Genomic DNA, 21,613 nt, shown 5'->3' with positions numbered 1-21,613 from the left:
AAATCATAGGTAGGTTTGTTTATTTAGGGTTGGAGCTAAACCCTGCTGGAAAGTGGATCTCGCAAGTCAGAATTGAGGATCATTGCTTTAACTGGAAGCAGTTTGTGAACATAGCTTAGTGTTGTAAAAATACTGCACACAAATACATGCTGTCTACTAACCTGTCCTGTAGCCTGAATTGTTGAGGTGGACAGCAAAAGTGTGCGGTTCATGGTGAGCTTGCCAGGATGGTGATGAGCAGTTCTCGTTGTTGGTGTAGGTATGGTGGTTGTGCACATATTTCCCAGTCAGGATGGAAGATCGAGAAGGGCAGCACATTGGAGTGGTGGCAAACGCATTGGAGAAGTGAGTGCCGCCCTGCATCATTATGCGCTTTGTTTTGTTCATGGCCTGCATTGAGCCTTTAGGGAAAAACGGGGAATATATGTAGATTCGAAAAAGAGATCCAGATTGTTTTAAGTAACAGATGCTTGACCATAAATTTCCTCCCTAAAAGGGTTTGAATGAAAAGCCTGAACAAAGACCAGCAGCAAGGCCATTATGTTGCCACCTTAGTGATTAAAGTGCCAAAAAACGAGTAGAAAAACATGTTTGGCACAGAGAACCTCAGTAGTTGGCTAATGTTACTGGACTGAATGTGTAAGATGCCCTTCTGCTAAGAAAATAATAAAATTATATGATAATGAATTGTGAATCATACTCCGTATAAACTCATACATGATGTCACAGTATGCACATACTCACAAGAAACACAAAAACATACCCACACACAAAGAGAAACACAAATGGGCAACGCACCGAGTTCAATGTCCTGGTCATCAGTAAGAATGAGAATGATGTTTGGAAGAACATTTCGGCGATCCCTCTGAAGACGAGACCTCAGTCTCTTGCCAGATAGGTACATGGTTCCATCCGAGGGGTAAAGGAAAGTCAGGATGAAGACAAAGAGAAGTGTGGCCAGTCTCCACCCAACTGCCATAACTTTAACCTGTCTTCCACCTCCCACACTTGTTAGAAAGATGGTTTCTTCTCAGCCTGGAGAACAAAATAAGTGTAAGTGGAATTTTCATAGGGACCATATCAATTTTTTTTTTACCTATATATATATATATATATATCCGTCTTTTTAAGCTAAATTAGGAGCTCTCTGAGAGGATTCTTAGAAGCTTTAAGAATATGGGCCCTGATAGCATTGACTCAAACAGGAATTTACTGACAGTGGCACATACACACAAACTCCTTCTCAAATGACCCTTCACTTCTACTCCTTTGGGGTTTTGGTCACCACTGGCAGAGTAACTGAGGAGCTTGTCCATATAAATGATCTTATTTATGATCCTTGGCATTAATTAATCATTAATGATGCATAGAGACCGACTCATTCCCGAAGTGTAACGATCAGCTCGGTTGAACACATGGTGTGGGTGCTAATGACAGCAGGCTACAGGCCAAAAGGAGTCAGAGAGAGGGTGAATGATATGAGCCAAAGGTTAGAAGAGGAAAGGGTCATTCTTAGAAAAGACAGTTGGGTGTTAATGGATTGGAAAAGGGAGGGTATGTGATATCTGATTAGTCTTGGAAATGTGTAGATACATGCTTAGACTGACCACACAGCCAGAGCTGGGGGAGTTTTTAATGCATAAGAAAATGCTTAAGGACTATAATTAAGTATATGGATTTGGAATTGCTTCAGGATTTTACGCTGGACTCTTTATCATACCAGAGAAAAGGAAAAATCCCAAAAATAATAATATGATAACATGATAAAAGCTGAAAAAATGACAGTGGTAAAAAATTTTATTTACACTTGGCTAAACACATGAAAGTACAATAAATCTTTCATGTGAATATAACTGCTGCCATATTCATGACGCGTTTCCAATTATGACCAGCATTTATGATTCACTGAAACTAAAGAGAAACATTTTTACTGTGAAAGCAGCACTACACATATAACAAGATGTAAATTGCAGTCAATTTGCCAAATCGGTACAAGTGCAAAACACCTCTAACATGCCAGAATTACTTGATTAAACCCACAGCAGTTGTTCTTTGTCCTCTGAGCAGGTCGACCAACAAGTCTGATAACTGATAATCAAATACAATACAAGGATTTTGTAGCTTCTTTACACAGCATTAACCCACCACACCACCAACTGTGATGAGTTACATTCAAGGAAACATGAGCTAAGATAGGAATTACTTTGTTTAGGAAACCACAGGAAACCTATCTCCCACAGCGTCAACATCTGAAAAACAAATCCACAGGGAAGCATCCCTCTCCTGAAGCTCCATGCTAGCTTATTTTCTTCAAGTTCAGAACACACAGGCTGTAACAGCAGAAATATGAACACAACTTGGTGATTTCCAGAGGTTAAAATTATCCCCACCTTCTCAGTCTCATAATCTTACCTCAGAGCGATCAAGGCCAAGCGTGCTGTAGATCCAGACACCCTGCAGTCTTCAGGGCAGAGGTGACCACACAAAGTTCACCCTCCAAACTAGAAGCCAAAACTTTCTGCAATAAATGCCTTGAGGGTCTCCCACTGCTCATCCCTGGACCTTCACATCTTAAATTATCCAAGGGGATTTTTTCATATATCTTACAGCTTTTAGTCCTGCATCTATGCTCTTCTTGTCACTCGTTCTCTTTCCATTTCTCCCACCATCTCCTCTCATACCCTCACAAACACTCATACAGCTGCATTCAGTCCATGTTAAATCCCGTTCTCTTCTCCGTCATTGTTCTCTCTCAGGGGAATGGATGAGGTCTGACCTTGGGGGTCTCCTGTTTTGAATTCTCTTGGCTGCTCTGTTCACCCCAGGCCCCCTCCTCTCCTCCTCCTCCCTCCCCAGGACTCATTGCTGGCAATTGATAAAAACAACAGCTTGAGAAAACAGTTAAATCTTAAATAGCTCTAGCTGGACAAACAAGAGATGTTTTCATCCTTAAAAGGAATGCTAACATTGTTAATTGTGACATACTGATTGCTACAGATTCTTTAAACACTAGCTTGGTGATGGGAGAGATATGTTTCAAGCAATCTCGTGTGATTTTAGAGGCTCTTCATTACCGCCACACCAGTGAGAATAATTTATGACCAGGGGCTTGAGGTAAAATGGTGCCAGTATCAGATGTACTGTATCTGATGTACCGTTCTGCATGCCAGCTTGTCCTTTAGTGCAAAGCTCCTCTTATTGCTGCTGTCAGCATTTTGTCAGCTTGTATTGCAAATTGGGATGACATGATATGGCAAACCTAGGCATATAATGAATTCCGGAGAAAAAAAAGTAAACAATCTGGACCTCAGAAAACCAGTTTTAAATTTCATATCAAATCTCATTCAAATGTAGGGAAAAATATGCAATGAAATTTCTTAGTTTTGAGCTAGTTATGAAATGTATTATTAAAATTATTATTCAAAAATATTGCCTTGAAAAAAAAAAAAACTAAATAAATAAATATATATATATATACTTATTACAAAATATATTCTTGAAAAACAAGTTATGTTATTTTTTTCTTGCCCCATGTTTCTTAGTAAAACTATTTTTACAAGTAAAACTATTTTATATGGCATAAAAAACAATATATTTTATAGACTATATTTTTTCTGGTAATAAATATAAAGATTAATATTAACAATTATATTTATTTTTGCAGTGTTGCTTACGTTACATATAATTCTTTTCAACTGTCTATAGAACATTTAAGACATTTTTTTTCTTTTGATTTGATATGACTTTTTTGTGTAAGTTTTACAAACAGGCTGGTTTCTATAACAAATGTCAAAAAAATTAGACCAAAAGAAAAGTATCTCTGTAGGAATGCAAGCACTACTGACAGACAAATAAACAAACTTTTTTTTTTTTTTTTTTACAGATTGTCTTGAACAACAGAAACCGCAAAGAGCCATTAGACACAGGTGAAATAGGGTGCACTTGACCCGACTTTCATGCCCTGGGCCTCTCAAGTACCGCCATCAGTCTACTTCCTGCCCTCATAACTATGCTGGCATGGCTTGGGGAATGTGCATCCACCCTCCGATTCAGTATGCAAACTTTATAAAGTCTCCTTGAATTTGCCAACAGCAGTTGGCATTCAGATGCAAATGTTCTGACAAGCCTCTTTCATGGAGAAGACCTTTATCTGCCAGCTAGTTTAAAGTCAGGTGGGGACATGTGGATTCTCCAGTTGAATACTGTACATCAGGCGCTTTTTGTGGTAGACTGTGGCCAAACGGTCTTGCTTCGTATTTGGTCAACATCAGTATCCATCATTCCCTACTTGTTTGGAATGGAACATATAGGCCATGGCACCTACAACAATTGATTTGTGAGTTTTAATGATGCTGTGAGCAGTTGCAGAGGGGCATTTTCATTGGGCAAATATTGAACATACAATTATCATAAGCAAATGGTGTTTTCTGCCTTGATAAGCAGTATGATAGCTGAAAAGCTGCATGTCAGCACTGTGTGAACACAATAGGCTTATATCTAAACTAATTAGATGGGTCAGAAGTGAACACCTCATGTCCTGTAATCGTCATTGACGTATAACCCTCTGAGACACATCACATGATATGCTGACAAGAGCAAATGAGACAGCAACTGACCAAGTGAGAAACAATAAAGCATTGTTTTACACGTTACTGACTGAAAATGGCTGAAGTACTTAATATTACCTATAACAGGTACAAGTATAATACCTTATAGGTAAAGCACTTAAAATTACCTAATATAGCCAAAAAATAAAGCCACAAAATGTGAACAATATGAAAGTTAACATGATTTTGGCATGAAAGTGTTTATTAAACTTTTTTCTGCTCCAAAAATTTGCCCAAAATTTGGTGGTGATCAACATTATGCCACAAATGCTGTCATTCATATTTTGAATCTAGAATATGAATTTAATAGATGTTCTGTATAAGCACATAAAATATTTTAAAATGTATTATTTAAATCTAGCTTCCTCCAACTACTTTGAACTGATATCTGACTGAGTTTATAAAGAGCCTTTTTTTTATTTTACTTCGAACAACAGCAAAGAAAGGTCAGAGTAACACTTAATGATCATAATCATCTGCTTGTTAGCGTACTGATGGGCTAGTAATGCAAAGATGAAAAGCCATGTTTTAGTGCTTCCTCTGAAGACTAATGACATCAATACAATTTTCAAACAAGAACAAATGGAGGAAAAAGAAGCAAGACAGCAAATGCGTCAAATAATTAAATGTGTGCACTGTTGCTACTATGAGGTTAAAAATCACAGTTAACTAGACAGGAACTCTAGGTACTGGGTACTACTTATTGCATGGTCTCAATGGTGACTGATTAACAAATGAAATGTGTGGTACTCCTGCCATCAGGAGCAGAGGAATCCAGGAATCCCGCCCTCCGTATCCATCGGCAACCATATGGCATTCACTAGGCAAGCGTAGTGGTCCTGATCTCTGTAGCCAATGGGGGATATATGCGGGGGTCACCCTTGTGTTTAAGGCCACTTTACCGCCCTCTGTTTGTCCTGTGACAGAAGGACAGAGGGGCCACATCGAAGATGGAAACCTGGGATTCAGAACCTATTTTAGACCATAAAACATGGGGAATGTTAAAACAAAGCTTGAGCACTGGCCCCACTCATCCTATTCTGTCAAAAGTAAGAGTGAGAAAGAAACATGGGGGGTGAATGAACTACTGGTTACTTGATTTATATATTCTAATGCAGACAGAGAAGTGGTACCTCAGATCCTTAAGGGTAGAGAAACTGAGAGCAGGACCATGCTGCTCATCAAAATGTGCATCCCATTAAAACCACAAGCATAAATCTATACATGATAAAACCCAGAATAGCATATCCAAGGGCATTACATTAATTTTTATGTTTTCATCGATGTAACATCTACTGTGTGTCTGAAGTGAAATATTTGTTTGTTTGTGTCCAACAATTCGTATCAGTTTTCCACACAATCTGCTTTCTGCCACACTACAGGATGCTAGTTCACATCATTCATTTTCTTCTAATTACTTTCAATTTTTCTTGTCTCTTCTAAATGACTTGGGGGAGAGGATAAGGGTAATGACCCTGATTTAATGATGATTACAGAAAATAATGGTTTCTTATTTCAGTAAGCTGGCTCAGTGGTGAATAAAAAGAAACACATGAATCTTCACGGTCACACAGCAAATGTGTGAGTGACCCAGCCAGAAACAACATGCATCCCTTCCCCAAAAATCAACGTTGTAGATCCTTATTGAAAACTGCTGCAAAAATAAGCAGTCAAAATTCTTTAATTAATTAACATTTAAATTGTTTTAATAGAAGAATGGAGTCCAACAAGCAGGAATGCATGCATTTAAATTACATATAAAATAAAATTCTATGGCACTGATGATGATGTGGATCAAAAACATTTTGTATTTGCACTGCGCATTTGCAATTTATTGGTCTCTGAATAAAGCATTTTGTAATAAAGTTTTCTAGGATCATATGTGTGAGCTTCTTGTTGGGCTTGATTAAAATTTTAATGTGTGTGAGCCTCTTGTTTGACTTGGTTATAATTTGAATGTAATTTTAAGGTATTTTTCATGTACAAACTTTTACTCAAGCATGGATGTTTCGCTGCTTTTCCGTCGGTCATCCATTTTAGAAGAGAGTGAAAACTAAAAACGAAACTTTATTTTGAAATCAGTTAAAACACTTTGCACAATTCGAAGTATTGGTGTTCTGTTTTTGTATTTCAAACTAACTGGTTGATCAAAAGATTCAATGACTCACTCATGGTCGATTATTTAGTTCCTGAATGAATCACCCCTTTGAACAAATCGGTTGAATGAAAGAGTCACTTTTCATCATCTGTCGGCATAACAATGTAATGTAAATAAAATAAAATACTGAAATTAAATACAAACTGCTTTTTCAAAGAATATTTTTGGACAATTAAAATGAAACAGACTCTATTGGAATTGTATTGGAATTAATAATGAAATAAAACTAAAAACAAAAACTAGGTACATTTTCAAACCATAATAACCCCGAGTGCATCCATTCGCTAACACTATCTTCAATATTGCTCTCACAAAAGAGCACTTCCAGCTCACAGCAGAAAGCGTAATTATCACATCTAATGCCTCTGACCCCTGTGGATTCCTGCACATGAACGTTAGACAAGGCAAGTTTATTTATATTGCACATTTCATACACAAAGGTAATTCAGAGTGCTTACTATAAAAGGAAGTAAAATAATTATGAATTAAAAACTTTTAAAATTATTTAAAAAATGATTTAAAATGAAGTTAAAAGCTTAAGATTATTAAAATGATTATACATAAAATACAGTGCATCAAATCGGACGCAGCACAGTGCTCATTCAATAAATGCACAGCTAAACAGATGAGTTTTGTTTCTGGATTGAATTTTTTTTTTTTTTGACATTATTCAGGGATTTTCTCATCTTCGTTGGAGATTGTACCTAGGGATGTGAGGCTGGCTGATGTTTTTTTTCCTTTTCTGACTTTCCTCATCCGAATCCTCTTCTACTTCTCCCTTCCTTTTCTTTGTGGTTAGATAAGCAGGCTTAGTGGTAGACCCTCCAAAATCTATGTTACAGGCCTCATTGCCAAAAACACACAAGGGCTTTAAGAACAGCAGGAATGGATGGGAACTTGAAAAGAGGAATTAGACAAGGTCCGATTCCCAGCACACTGACCCGAGTCTTCATATATAAGAACTCAGCTATTCAGATATAAATGGCTCTGATTGTCTATACAGGAAAAGAAACAGTTAATTAGCCATGAAACAGTTATGTGGACCTTGACATGTTTTGGATACTGTAAGGCATTAATAAGTTAACTTTTCCTTAACAGTAAAAGACCAGCACATTAAAACAATGTTTAAGCAATAAAAATCACTAAAAGTGAAATAAAACTAATTGAACAATCTTTAACTAAATTATAATTTTTTATCACATTTTATTTGTTCTGTATTTAAATGTTTCTAAAATTCAGATTGTGTGTAAACAAAAAAAATCATGCTCTATTTTGGTCACAACCAAGGCATAACCAATGTCTCCAGTGGCATACCAGCAAATCTCACAGCTAAAACACTATACATCTCTCTTTCTTTTTTTTCAGTATTTCTCTATTTTCATATTTGAAATGTTTATTTGATATGCCATTGCAGCTTCTGATTATTAAAGTACTAAAGATGTTTTCCTGGACAGTTCTCATCATTATCATTCGTTTCAGTCTTGCTGAATATGGACATAATGTGTAATCCATATCAAAAGCAGTCTCTCACACTCATATAACCATAAACACACACATTTAACAGAAATAAATCCACCCACTAACACACACAAGTGCCAAATTGCTAAAACAGCTGGTGAAAGTTGTTCAGTCTCATTTCCGTTACATTGTCTTCTAATTGTGCATTCATATCTTTAATAATCAACAACCTCTAACAACCCATGATTTCCTCAGAATTGAACCTCCTGTCAATCATATAATTATAGAAATGCCCTTTCTGCTTTGTATTGGTTTCTTAAGAATTTATGTTAATTTGATACACACAGAAATATTTCAGCCAAAATTTAAGATTTATGTAATTTTATTACATAACAAATTCCCATTTATATTTTTTTCATAATTTTAACACAAATCTACCAAATAAACTTTATACGATTTATTTTCATTAGGATAATAAAACCTATTTATTTTAAATGCATAATCCTCAGGGTTTATGTAATTAGTTTATGTAAAGTGTAATTATTCTTAATTAATAATAAAAAGTTTATTTATTTAAAATACATAAAGTTTATTGTATAAATTGCATAATAATTAAGAGAACTAAATCAGGATAATTAAAAAAGTTAAATAACATTTATTTGAATCATGTTTAATGTATGCTTATATACTAAACCAAATTAAACAATGCATCACATTTATGCAATTGTTTCCCCATCTTATAATAAAAAATAGAATTAGACAAACACAAAAACAACTCTATTAGGTTATTTGTGAACTTACCCACTGTGCAAAGTTACGTCCAGTGGACGTCTTTTTATGTCTTTGCAGACGTTGAAAAGACGTCCACTGAGGAGCCAGAATGAAAGTTTTTATGACGTCTTTTGTCGACGTCTTCTGTACGTCCAATTTAGACGTTCACAGAACCTCCTTACAAGGTTAAAAACTAGTTCAAAAGTGGCCAGCGGAAATATTTCAACATCATTTAAGGTTCATTTAGACATCATTTATACTGTTTCTGGACCAAATCAACACTCTCAGGATGCATTAGATTTAGACTCATGTTATTTCAATGTAATTTCCAGACACTGTGTTTGCCCTAAAATCAAGAAAATAAAATAATCTTCATGAAATAATGAAATAACTGATGATTGAGACATTAAATCTCTGAAGATCTCAGCAGAGGAGGATCAATTTACATCATTTACATCAACATCATTTGACGTCACCATTGTGGTGGACAGTGTTTGGTTTAGTTGGGATCTTGGTCCTCATACTTCTTGTGTTAGCTTATCTTTGGCTGTTGTAACTGTGTGTTATAAAACACTTTTATTGTGGCAGAGAGCAGTGAGCTCAAGTGCTAACATCTTTCTTTTAATGTTGATTAAACTATAGCACAATAAGTTATTAATGTTTTGTTGCAACTATGTATTTATTTTCATGGACAGACACTTTGTAGAAATAAAGAATGTACTTATTTTTAAGAAACACATCATGTAGTCACACACAGACATCAAGATTGTGGATATGCATCACATCAATGGTGACAATTAAAACTAAAAAGTCTGGAAAATAAGGATGAGTTTGTGCTATGAAGCAGTTTTGTTTGTTTTGATTGTCACCATTGTTGTGATGCATATGCTAAATCTAGAAGTCTGTGTGTGTGAGTACATAATGCTTTTGCTCAAAATATTTCAAACACATGCATGTTTTCCAACTTCAAAATAAGTATTTTGGTCTTGGTGCCTGTACTGCAGAGTTAAAAGGTTTAGGAGATATATACAAACAAAACAACACTTATTTCATGACCTCAGATACTTGTAATGTGATGACTTTATCATCACCAACAAAGAGCTGATAACACCTGAGCTCTCTTAAATTTGTCTTTCTTTGCTACAACAACAGTGTTTCACAAACACACAGTTATAACAGCCAGAGACAAGCTAACACAAGAAGAATGAGGACCAAGATCCCAACTAAACCAAACACTGTCCACCACAATGGTGACTTCAAATGAATCAAATATCAACATTTAAACCTCTGTTAATTCTCAATAAGAGCTTCTCTAGATGTCTGACAGAAATAAAGTCAATCTAATGATTCCATGTTTGTGGAGATGTTTGATCCTCCTCTGCTGAGATCTTCAGAGATTTAATGTCTTTGATTTGCAGTTGATTTTACCACATGCTCAGTCGTCAGTTATTTCATTATTTCATGAAGATTATTTTATTTTCTTGATTTTAGGACAAACACAGTGTCTGGAAATTATATTGAAATAACATCTAAATCTAATGCATCCTGAGAGTGTTGATTTGGTCCAGAAACAGTATAAATGATGTCTAAATGAACCTTAAATGATGTTGAAATATTTCCGCTGACCACTTTTGAACTAGTTTTTAACCTTGTAAGGAGGTTCTGTGAACGTCTAAATTGGACGTACAGAAGACGTCGAAAAAAGACGTCATAAAAACTTTAATTCTGGCTCCTCAGTGGACGTCTTTTCAACGTCTGCAAAGACATAAAAAGACGTCCACTGGACGTAACTTTGCACAGTGGGTAAGTTCACAAATAACCTAATAGAGTTGTTTTTGTGTTTGTCTAATTCTATTTTTTATTATAAGATGGGGAAACAATTGCATAAATGTGATGCATTGTTTAATTTGGTTTAGTATATAAGCATACATTAAACATGATTCAAATAAATGTTATTTAACTTTTTTAATTATCCTGATTTAGTTCTCTTAATTATTATGCAATTTATACAATAAACTTTATGTATTTTAAATAAATAAACTTTTTATTATTAATTAAGAATAATTACACTTTACATAAACTAATTACATAAACCCTGAGGATTATGCATTTAAAATAAATAGGTTTTATTATCCTAATGAAAATAAATCGTATAAAGTTTATTTGGTAGATTTGTGTTAAAATTATGAAAAAAATATAAATGGGAATTTGTTATGTAATAAAATTACATAAATCTTAAATTTTGGGTGAAATATTTATGTGAGTGTAATGCCTTCATCCACCAATAGGACTATTATTAGCTCATAACACATTTTACCATATTTAAATCCAACAATTTACCTTTAGAATCAGCAATAACTAAAGTCGTGACTTTTGCCAAGTATGGTAACCCATACTCAGAATTGGTGCTCTGCATTTAACCCATCCAAGTGCACACACACAGCAGTGAGTAGTGAACACACCCCCAGAGCAGTGGGCAGCTATATATCCAGCACCCGGGGAGCAACTAGGGGTTCAGTGCCTTGCTCAAGGGCACTTCAGCCATGGGTATTGAGGGTGGAAGAAAACACTGTTTATTCACTTCCTCCCACCTACAACTCATGCCAGCACCGAGACTCGAACCTGCGACCTTCAGGTTACATGTCCAACTCTCTAACCATTAGGTCACAGCTGCCTCTTTAACTAAATAAATAAATGCATCTTTGATCACAGAATAAAGGCCAACTGTTCCATTATTTCCAGTCATTCCAATAGCTCTAACTGTTAAGCCACAGATCAGACATGAGAATTAACAGCTTGTCAGCAATATGCATAAAGCTTGTCAAGGTAACAATAAAGTTACCTGCTATCACAGCTGTTTAAAGTATCTTCTTGATGTCACCATACCTTGGACCCTAAAACCCCATCTAATGCCAATTCACAAGAATCAATGATATGGCATGCAGGCCAAAACATAGAAAACATAGGATCCCTGTTGTTTAAACAGTATATCAACAGAACATGGCACTAGCAATATCAAGTTCATTTTCAGAGAATATCACTGAATGCATAACATGTATACCTTTAATGCAATGAAAACAAACAAACAAACAAAAAACACATCTGCCAGTGAATGAAAATGGAACTTGGTTAGAAAAAAAAATATGCAGTTTGCCAAGGTAGTATCACACAGTTCCCACATACTGTATATACATTTAGCTAATACATTACCTAATCATTATATGGTGGCATCTGGTTACAATAGCCACTTTTCCCCTCCATTTGTTAACTGGCCATTTATGAGGCATCACTAAAGCTCATTTCGTTAATGACGCTGTCATTGGGGCCAATGTATGCGTCTTTTATCCTGTGGCGATACTGGACCCTCTCAACTGCCCCTTTGATGATCGTAATCTGTAATCCATAAAAAAGACTATTACCATTCCCACAATTTCCACTGCTTTTCCCCTCCATTTACTTCCCTGCCAATTACAATGGTTGTTACATTCACAAACAGACCAGCGGAGGTGGTTACCACCACTGATTGAGAGGTTCACATAGAATCTGCTTGAGGGAGGAAAGGGCTACACAAAGCTAACCCAACCTCTAAAAAACAGGCCGTAAATTGTAATAGTGAATGACTCTGCAGACACACAGTCTTGGCTTCGACATTACGGTGAATGGACATCAATAAAGGTGTTACAGCCCAATTATTTAATGACCCTGAATGCTCATGAGCTGATATGTTCTGCAGTTCTGTTTCCAACATGGATGATACCATAAATAAAGCAGGCTTAAAACAGAGAATACAAATAAAATAAACAAGATTGAATTTTAAAATCAAAGAAAGGTAAGGGGAGTTGTTCTGTCATATCCCCCTGTCGCTAATCTCTATCTAAACCTATTAAAGTAATTAGCAAAGCAGCGGGAGAGTAGTTCAATTTGATAACTCTCAAAGGAAGAGGGTAATTATCAGGGTTTATGCAATTTTGCCAGAAGAGAAAGAGAGACAGTTAGACTGTTCCTCTGATGACAGCCAAAAAGTGTGGTGAGACAAAGTGCGTATGATTTCCCACTGACCTGCCAGGCTATACCCACTCATACAAATAGGAGGTTTTTCAGTCATTCCCATACACACTGGGATGCATGTGGTGTACTTTTGTGTGTGGGATGTCCGTTGGCACAATCTATGTAGCTTCATTTGGGTGCCTTTTTTAAAAAGCAGGCACATCGGCCAATGTTGACAAAACTGGGTATCTCCTGCTGTCTGCTTGCTTTGTGTGCACAGAGTGGAAAGAATCAATTATCCCAGCACACAGCTCACTGTTTTAATATCTGACTCCTAATTAGTTTGCAGGGGGATCTCCCTGGGTTTCATAGATCAGGGTTTTCAATACACTTCTATTCAAATGTTTGGGTCAGTATACAATAGCTGGATTACAATAGCTTTGTGTGAGGCGCAGAGCAGAATTTTAAGTTGTTAATAACTGAAAATATTATATTTAGGTCACCTGACCAAACCCGGAAAACAGGTCTTATCACTTCTGCTTGTTGGAGACCATGTTGAAAGTCGTAATAAATAATAGCGATATCTACGGACTTTTAAGAAGAAAGCTGTTTTTATTGTTGACAGGATTTTTTTTATTTTTTTTTTACATAAATGTTAGTGAAAAGAATAAAAAAAAAAACGTTTAGATATCATTCCGCATTTGTGATGGACATTGGTTATGATAATCTTTTTGTATCTATTTTGAGGGCATCTTGAGTAAAACTGCTTCTTATTTAACGAAGCATATGCAAAACGCTTGAACCGGAAGCAGCGAGACCGGTTTAACAGAATATGGAAGTCAGTGCGGGTTCTGGTGTTAAAGGTTCCTGCTGAGGATGGAGATGAAGATCGCTTAATAAAGGCTTGAGTTGAAGTCTGTTCCTCAGAGTCGTATGGATTTTGTAATTATGTTGCAATATTTGGTGTATTTTATGATTCTGTTGTCAGTCACAGCTTGCTGGAGAAGACACCTTGTGTGTCCCATGGCAAACAAAGTAACGATTGCATAAATGTAATTAATTTGAAGGTTTTATAGTGTTATCTTGTTTAATATTATGTATTCTTCTAAATGCGTTGGCAGGACAGAACAGAAGGAAAATGTTTTTACATATTAAGTAAATGAGTAAACTTAATTTAGTAATGCAAAACATGATGCCATTTATATGACAACTGAATACAACAAATTAAACGATAAACTCTCGATTGCAATATTCACTTGTAAGTCTGTAAAGTTGTTCATGCGTAAATAATTTACTTTTTAGGTGTAGTCAATATATCAGTATTGTACATTTAAATGCTTAAATATGTCAGTATTGTGAGTTTCAGTGTTTGTGCAAATGTACGTTTTGTAGAACCACATTTTACGTACGAATTCTAATGATATCCATTCTTATCGACTCCATAAGAATAAATACACTCCCATGAGCCACTCGAAATCCCCTTTAAAACTTTTAGTCAGCCAGTACTTGCGCCCATTATGTAAAAAGCAAGGTTTTATGGGGATAGACTTTTTTTTTTTTACACAACGTGCATGAATGAGAAACTTCAAAGGCTTGTGTATTTTACAAAAATGATATATATTTCACTGTTTTAATGAAAAGTTCTTCCTTTTTTTCCAGGTGGCAGTATCTCTGAAGTCAAATTAAAAAAAGAGCCTGAAAGGGGATGAGAGGTGACATTTACACACTTTCTTTTGAAGTATACAATCATGCCTCAGACAGAATGACTGAATATCTGCTTCCTGTAATATCACCAAGCAAAAGCCCCTATAGTACACAAACTGTTAATCCAAGCCTGTAATCCAAATCTGCTGATGGACAGCTACGTCGATTCTTACAATTCATTAACATTGCGCTAAACCTCTAGGGTGTGATCTGTCAATGCTCCACCTCAAGTTCAACACTACAGATGCTGTTGTAATTATGTATACAGCATTAGTATTTGGTTTGGTCTTGATTATGTCAAGAGGCCAGGTCTCTTACTTCACACTGTCGTGAAGACATGGGATCACAGGATCCTGAGCCACTGATCATCCCTGTGTCCCTCTGTCTAGGTGGCCATTAGTGACGCTGACATTTAATATATATGACTACTCAAAATGAGGTGATTGGCAGAGAGGCTCTGAATGTGGATTCTTATGAGGGCTGTGCACTGCTAACTGTGTAATGGGCTGTTTGTTCGACTCACTACAGGATACATGGCACGATAAAAACGAATAGGTCCCGTTCTATTTCTGTTCTGGGGCTATGCAGAAACCAGGGAACAATCCAGTCCCAAATCAGGCTTAACCACGCTGCCACCCACAACCAATTATAGTGAAAGTAACTCTATGGAGACAGGAGGATGCAAGTCTTATTAAGCACTTTCTCATACAAGTACATATAGGACACTATTCACTGAGTTAAACTAGAATGTTGTCTGCTATATTTCAGAGTAGGTAGATTAATAACTGATTGCAATACAATTAATAACATAAGCTTTATCTAAAATTTAAATTTCTGAACCATTGAGCCGATGATTGAACTTTAAACTTGAGTGTTTTACATCGGTGTCTGGGACAGACTCTTACTTTGAAAAAAAAAAACACCCATAGCCATGTCAGTTGTTATCCAAGTCATCCAATATGGCTCATTTCAAGTACATGTTTCCCTCAGATATGCATCTCTGTCTTTTCAAAGATTCCATTTACCATGATTCTGAAAATTAGGCTGCATTTTACTCACACCCGAGGCATCATTCATGCTTCATTCCAAAAGAAGTTAAATAAAAAGTGCCCATCCATAAAATAATTTTAAAAAGTATCTCATAGGTCTCCGGAGGATGAACAAAGGCCTCTTGTAGCAAATTTATGCATTTTTATACGAAAAATATCCATATTCAAATTATAATCACTTTAACCTAGCTTGCGCCAACAGTTATACACAGAAGCAGTTCCGGGAGCATGACGTATGGGGTCAGCATCGAATGATTTAATATGTAGCCTATATGCTTTGTGAGCATAAATTCACAGTTGACACTAAGTGTGATGTAAAATGCCCTTTAGTCCATGTTCCAAATTTTTGTTTTGTGAAAAACAAACATCGAATTTTATCTCCAAGCGTTCATCTAAATTTACAGCTACCACAGGCTAATGTGATTTGATTTCTACCAGAGAAGAAGAAAAAAGAAACTTCTGGAAAGAGACAGATAAACTTGCTATCTAAACTAATTGTCCTCATTCAAACATTCAAGGTAAGTTTCAGGCCAGAAAAACTCTGGTGCATGTAAGAGTAGCCAGCTAATCTCCTTTCTTTAGTGAGTTGAGAAAATCCAATTTCAGAAATCTATAATTCCATAAAAGTTGATAAGCAGCCACAAAGCTTGCTGAGCTCCTGAGGGAGTGAGAGATAGATACGCCATGTGAGAGAAAGCCAGAGAGAGTAATGGGTAGATGTGAGCTGAGGTCTGAGCGAGAACCTATAAAACACAGTTGGGAGAACCCTGAGGGAGAGTGACTGAGGAGAACGTCAAGAATAAGGAAAATAAATGATATTTTAAAAATGGGCAAAAAGACACATCTTTACATGAAGAGTATATGAAGAATGTTTCAAAAACAGTACTCAATGAATTTCCATAGCATCACTCAGAAAGTTCTCTGTTCTTATACAGATTCTCTGTATGGCTATAAGTACTTCAGATCACTTTAGGGTCACTGTCATTTCCTTTCTTGTGCAGTTCACCATAAATCCCAATGACTGTCACAAATGTCTCCCAGGGTATGTTATTAAACCTCTGCATCTTAGCCCGAATGCTGGAGCCCCATATGGAACCTTCCCAAGTACTTCCTAATCACACCGCCGCTATTTTCCCTCCACTGCTTTCCTATTCCATCTAAAACCAAGCTTAAAACACTTAAAGATAGTGGACAGCCTACATCCAGTCCACACTGACACAAGGACCTCATAAAAGAAAGGTTTCTTGTATATTTTTTAGCATACATTGTGTAAAAAAAATTATTTTTCTAAGTTATATAAAAAGGATTATTAGTTTTACAATAAACTTTACAATACGTTTCCAATACTTTTTCAGTTTTTCTACTTCAAAATTTCTTGTGTTACTTGACATTCTTTGTAATTGTAAAATTTACTAGCAATTTCTGAGTGCAAACTGTTTCAATGTAGATCCTACATCATTTTTGTGTAGGTGTACTAGCTTGTTGATCACAATGTTCTTATTTGTGATGATACTTGACTTTTAGGATAATAGTTTGGATAGTTTATTTGTCCATAAATTGAAAGTCAGTGGGGTCCAATGTTCTTCTAAACCCGAGTGACGTCCAATTCATGGATAAAAACAACTGGAACGTTCTTCACAACATCTTTTGTTATCTGAAGAAAAAGAAATACATACAGGTTTTAATCGACTTTTGGGGTAAACTCTCTCTTTCAATGTAGATCTACAAGGGTGCCCGAACCCTAAACTCCTACATTCATGTACAATATACTAATTTCACCAATGAGCCAGTTACTGTTGTTGTGACAGATGTTTATGTTATATAAGATAAGAAACTGATTCGACCACTGAATGTTCATGGCTGATGGGAGAGGTCTACAGTGGGAGGAGTCTGAGTGATGAGTAATGAGACTATAGGTATAGTCCTATAGCAATGCCATATTGTCATTCAGAAAGCAATTGAAAACATTCACAAGTTATCTGATTATAGGGGGTAAGCACACATTTTATTTTGACTAAAATATTAATACAAAAAAAAAACTTTTTGATTACAAATTCTTATTCTGATCTAAGATTGATGCTCTCCATATCCTTGGCTGGATGTAATTAGAGATCCTGGCTGGACACCTGCCGTATCTTGGCACAACTCTGTAATAATGCATGCACATCACTCTCTGCCAAAGAGGGCACCGCCAGAGGTGCTGTACTCCAAATCACTCATCAGAGACTTCCAGTCAGCATTAACATTTATAACGGTGAGCACCAGGCTCAAATTATACTTTAGATTCATATCAGGCTTTGTTTTGCTCTCAGCAGCTCATGAAAATGAGATGTTGTGTCTCACATAGACACGCTCAGGGCCGTTTCGGATTTGGCTAATGTGACTCTTTGATTAAAAAAAAATAAAAATCAATTGGATGTTTTGGGGTGTGGTGGATGGTTTTTCATGAGATATGTTGAGAAAAATGATGACAAAAATATATGTATTTTTTACACATCATATCAAACCTTGGGATAATATGGGATAATATACAAGTAGATAAATAATATGTGCGTAGTGTTGTTCACTGCTTACCATCCATCATTTTATTTAAATCTTTCACTTATTGATCTACTGAGCTCATTTGACCACAACATCTAACTCAGTTCTCAAACACAGTGTGCAGTTAAAGGAATAGTTTACCCAAAAATTAAATTTATGCCATTAATAACTCACCCTCATGTCGTTCCAAACCCGTAAGACCTCCGTTCATCTTCGGAACATAGGTTAAGATATTTTAGATTTAGTCCGAGAGCTTTCTGTCCCTCCATTGAAACTGTGTGCATGGTATATTGTCCATGTCCAGAAACGTAATAAAACATCATCAAAGTAGACCATGTTACATCAGAGGGTCAGTTAGAATTTTTTGAAGCATCGAAAATTCATTTTGGTCCAAAAATAACAAAAACTACGACTTTATTCAGCATTGTCTTCTCTTCCAGGTCTGTTGTGAGCACGTTCAAGTGTAGTGATATCCAGTTCGCGAATCATTCGATTTAACCGGTTCTTCTTGAACCAGTTCACCGAATCGAACTGAATCGTTTGAAACGGTTCACATCTCCAATACGCATTTATCCACAAATGACTTAAGCTGTTAACTTGTTTAATGTGGCTGACACTCCATCTAAGTTAAAACAAACCAATATCCCGGAGTAATTCATGTACTCAAACAGTACACTGACTGAACTGATGTGAAGAGAGAAGGGAGTGTCAGCCACATTAAAAAAGTTCAAAACTTAAGTCATTTGTGGATTAATGCTTACTGGAGACGCGAACTGTTTCAAACGATTCAGTTCGATTTGGTGAACTGGTTCAAGAAGAACTGGTTAAATAAAATAATTTGTTCGCGAACTGGATATCACTACACTTGAACACGCTCACAAAAGACACGGAAGAGAAGACAATCCTGAATAAAGTCGTAGTTTTTGTTATTTTTGGACCAAAATGTATTTTCGATGCTTCAACAAATTCTAACTGACCCTCTGATGTCACATGGACTACTTTGAAGATGTTTTTATTACCTTTCTGGGCATGGACAGTAGACTGTACACACATTTTTAATGTATAGATAAAAAGCTCTCATACTAAATCTAAAATATCTTAAACTGTGTTCCGAAGATGAACGGAGGTCTTACGGGTTTGGAACGACATGAGGGTGAGTCATCAATGACATAATTTTTATTTTTGGGTGAACTATCCCTTTAAGTATTAAATTTTGTACTTACACTAGATGTAAAAAGTGCCAATAAAACTCGACGTCTCAGCCTTGAAAAAAAGTAAATGATTTATACTGAACTGTATCAGTTTTCAAATCTGTTGATTAAAAGCTCATACTTTGCTAACACACTCATGACAGCTGATGGTGAAATCATATGATGTGTTACTTGGATCATATGCAAACATAACTTTAATAGGTTTTTCCAATCACAATACAATCATGGTTGGGTTAGGGATTTGGCTAAGAGTGGGTCTTCATGGTAATAGAAGGTTTCTAACTTTAAATTGGATAAAACCATCACAACAAATGAGAACCCTGTTGAGGTTGGGATGGACATTTGCAAATGAACCCTAAATAGCTCCCACCCAGGAATTGGAAAATTTAGATCCAATTCCTTTTTTTGTGTTTTCAGACAGAGGTTCCAGACTCCCCAATGAGCAGTTTCACTCAGCTCTGAAGTTACTGCTGATCTACTTTGTAAAATATTTGAAAAATGTAAGAATAGGCTTTGTGTAAGGGGTCCAAAATGATTATAAATAATTATAATTTAATCTGAATAAGAATTTTTTTTTAAATTATTACTGCAATATTTCTAGGTCATTAATCAAAGAAGCAGATATGTGACACTGACCATGTGAACTCATTTGCATGGGTTTGATGCACTAAACGTCACAGGACCTGGTCCACAGTTCTGGTTCAGACAGCAGGAGAGGAAAAGGAGGCCAGTTGTTATTGGGCTGAGCAGAGACAGAGTGCACATTAAATAATGGATGACTAAAGCACAGATCTCTCAGCCCCCATCACCTTTGTCATTAACTCATAGCCTCACATAACAAACACAAGAGCACGCTCACTGAGGCATATTTTTCCCAGTGAATCCCTAGCACTACAAACATCACTTGTTCCCAGAGACCTGCTTGACTCAGAGAGCAGTTCTTCAATAAACAAAAATGCAATGTGAATCATGTAGCATTTTAAAGGGGTAACGACAGTCTCTTGTTAAAGTCCTTAAAAGGGCCAAAAAAATCAAACACAAACCTCGTAAGCACCAGTTCAGTCAGACTACGAGTATGAGGGACAAATGTTTGAAATATGAAAAACTATAAGAACTATAGAGACACTAACATAAAGAGTCTGAGAAGATTAGAGAAAACAACCCTAAAAAGGTTTAATAAATGGAAAGAATTTCAAGAATCACAACAGGCAACTATCTGATTCTCTCAATGACAATGATTTTAAGATCAATTTAGGCATTTTATTAGCATTTAATAAAAATTCATACAAAATATCAGTAAGTAAGTAATTTCAGATATACAGTGAATTGCAGATTTTTTGCTTATTACAATCTGGAAGGCTTGGAAAATTATAATCTGCTTTAACAATGGAGGAACATATCTGTACATTCATTACTCTTATCAGTCTGACAGAGGTAGTGGTGCAAAGCAATAACTGGAGATAAATGCATATACCTCACTGATGCCAACCTCTGAATCCTTCCTGAAGAAAAGTGCAGCTACAGGAGGCGTTAAAGACAGGGATGATCCGTCACCTGTTCGGTCTTCGCCAGACCACCTCTGACTGGACTCCCCCTCTGCAAGCCGTACAAGTGGGCTCTCTCATAACCGGTCCCCTGAAATAGACATATGGAGAGGTGTAAGGAAAGAGGCGTGGTTCCATAGCAGATAAATAAAAGAGGGCGGGAGGGAAAGAAGTCTCTTGTGGTCTCTCTTTCCCTCTCTCACACGGTTCCTCTTCCCCTCATGCATATTAACATGTCCCTGTTTCCCCTTATTCTCCCACACACATGGGGGAAACTCTATCACTCGCTCTCTCTCTCTTTTGCTCTCCTCAAACTCCTTTTTCCACTCTTTCTGGGCTCTCTGAGCTGGTATTCATCTGGCAGCAGTGTGACTGAATCAGGGCAGCTCTGGCCATCTGTTGGAGCTTCGGAGTTTCACCTATTCACATGGGTTCTAAAGCTGCGGGTCTGGCAGTGAAGAGAGAAAAGAAGGGGTGGGGATAAGGGATCAATCTTAGAGCAGGAGTACAGAGACAGTATTTATTGGACTGGCAACTATCAGAAGCACTGGAGAGCAGAGAGCTGTTAACAGGGGCACAAACA

The 21,613-nt window shown here is 36.4% G+C and overlaps 1 protein-coding gene across 3 annotated transcripts in view; it reads right to left on the bottom strand.

Moving 5' to 3' along the window:
• Positions 1 to 21,120, bottom strand: part of LOC132119493 (extracellular sulfatase Sulf-2-like) — a 29,957-nt gene extending 8,837 nt beyond the window's left edge. Inside the window, exons 1-4 of one of the 3 annotated variants that reach the window (XM_059529525.1) lie at positions 20,961 to 21,120; positions 20,123 to 20,228; positions 799 to 1,035; positions 162 to 401 (exon numbers count right to left, since the gene is read on the bottom strand). In XM_059529525.1, the coding sequence (XP_059385508.1) occupies positions 162 to 401; positions 799 to 979 (421 nt within the window). In that variant the 5' untranslated portion in view covers positions 980 to 1,035; positions 20,123 to 20,228; positions 20,961 to 21,120. Of the gene's footprint in view, positions 1 to 161; positions 402 to 798; positions 1,036 to 2,412; positions 2,877 to 20,122; positions 20,229 to 20,960 lie in introns of those variants that run through there. The other 2 variants (XM_059529523.1, XM_059529524.1) reach the window with 2 other exon arrangements.
• Between the last annotated feature and the right edge of the window lie 493 nt (positions 21,121 to 21,613).

This window comes from Carassius carassius, chromosome 38 (genome assembly GCF_963082965.1).
Source record: "Carassius carassius chromosome 38, fCarCar2.1, whole genome shotgun sequence".
NCBI classification, from domain to species: Eukaryota; Metazoa; Chordata; class Actinopteri; order Cypriniformes; family Cyprinidae; genus Carassius; species Carassius carassius.
This window is presented reverse-complemented; position numbering and strand designations above follow the sequence as displayed.